The sequence below is a fragment of the Macrobrachium nipponense genome, chromosome 43, assembly GCF_015104395.2.
Source record: "Macrobrachium nipponense isolate FS-2020 chromosome 43, ASM1510439v2, whole genome shotgun sequence".
NCBI lineage: Eukaryota > Metazoa > Arthropoda > Malacostraca > Decapoda > Palaemonidae > Macrobrachium > Macrobrachium nipponense.
This window is the reverse complement of record NC_061104.1, coordinates 44,415,224-44,416,692: the sequence shown is the minus strand read 5'-3', so window position 1 is coordinate 44,416,692 and position 1,469 is coordinate 44,415,224. Positions and strand designations below refer to the sequence as shown.

The following is a 1,469-nucleotide window of genomic DNA, read 5'->3' as shown; positions in this document are numbered from 1 at the left end:
GTCGGTATGGTGTTAATGTGCCACCTCTGTGGCAGCGAGTTCGATTCTTTTGCATTCCACTGAGTTGTTAGAGATGTGTATTTCTGGTGATAGAAGTTCACTCTCGACGTGGTTTGGAAGTCGCATAAAGCCGTTGGTTCCATTGCTGAATAACCTCTGGTTCCATACAAACGAACAATTAACGAAGATACAAACGAAAATAATCCTACCATAGGCACCACAGTCCTTCTGTGGAGCAGCCTTTACTTTGTATCTTCCAAGAAGGCTGTCACGTCCTATTTGAGTCCTGTCTACGTAACAATCATATAAATGACCTAAAGTATACAAGAACAGTTTCAACTGCAGACTGTAATAACCAAGGCCATAATACAAAGTTTATGTTGTTGAGATTGATAACACTTCATAAGGACCTGCAGTTTACCCTACAGTACGTTGTTCCAACAGAGGTCAAAATGAATATTAATTTCTAACAGGTCTTATTCCATACGTGTTTTATATGTCATCAAACGTGTTTAGGTTAAAAAAAAGTTTCACAATTATTTTATAAAAATATCCCTCTTTTTTGAAACAAGATACAATCACTCTAACATAACTATGACTTGGAAACAATTCGATCAAACTGAAGGATTATTTCCTTTTAATTGTCTCCTTACAGACTTTGGCCAACTCCATTCCAGAAGCATTCGACCCCTTCAATGGCACCAGCATCGGTCCTTCCTTGCTATACCCAGCCCTGAGGGACATGTGCCCAGGAAATCTGACCAACAGCACACACACAAGAAGCCTGTCAGACGCTTTTAACGAAGACGAGGTCTCCGCCTACTTGGAGGACACTTCACCCTACCTGCAAACCCCCGAAACATGCTCTGATTTAACCGTTTTCCCTCAGAAAATGTTTTATCCTATCAATTGCAAGACGGGAGAGAGATTCCTCTTGTTCCTAGGTGGTCATGGTTACGGGGAAAAATTCTTGCGTTTTTCAAAAGCTTACATTTTGCATCTTTCTAATTCGCTGACTGAGCAGAATATTGCGCAAACTGGGGGAGACTCGATTCTGGAAGAAGTCATGAGGAGAAACTGTCCAGATGTCCACCATTATGTGAGAACAAATGTCGGCCACCTGAGATAAAAATCGCTTCAGAATAATACTAAACTCATTTCTCTCTCTCTCTCCTCTCTCTCTCTCTCTCTCTCTCTACTAATTTTCCTAAGGACAGGAATGATCCTGGTGACTTAGTTTTTATACGATAACTGAATTTCTTAATGATGTTTTAGGTGTTTCATTAATGTGATCTGTTGTACCATTTCATCGTAAGAATGCGAGCAAACAACTTTCTTTCCTGGATCCTTCCATAATTACATATATATATATATATATATATATATATATATATATATATATATATATATATATATATATATATACATATATATATATATATATATTCTTATAATGTAAGTTTTGTAAT

The 1,469-nt window shown here is 37.6% G+C and overlaps 1 protein-coding gene across 1 annotated transcript in view; it reads left to right on the top strand.

The window, feature by feature from the left end:
- LOC135213910 (alpha-1,4-N-acetylglucosaminyltransferase-like) overlaps positions 1–1,135 on the top strand; it is a 7,712-nt gene extending 6,577 nt beyond the window's left edge. Inside the window, exon 4 of the mRNA XM_064248003.1 lies at positions 656–1,135. Coding sequence (XP_064104073.1) covers positions 656–1,129 — 474 coding nt within the window. The 3' untranslated portion in view covers positions 1,130–1,135. The remainder of the gene's footprint in view (positions 1–655) is intronic.
- Positions 1,136–1,469: the final 334 nt, after the last annotated feature.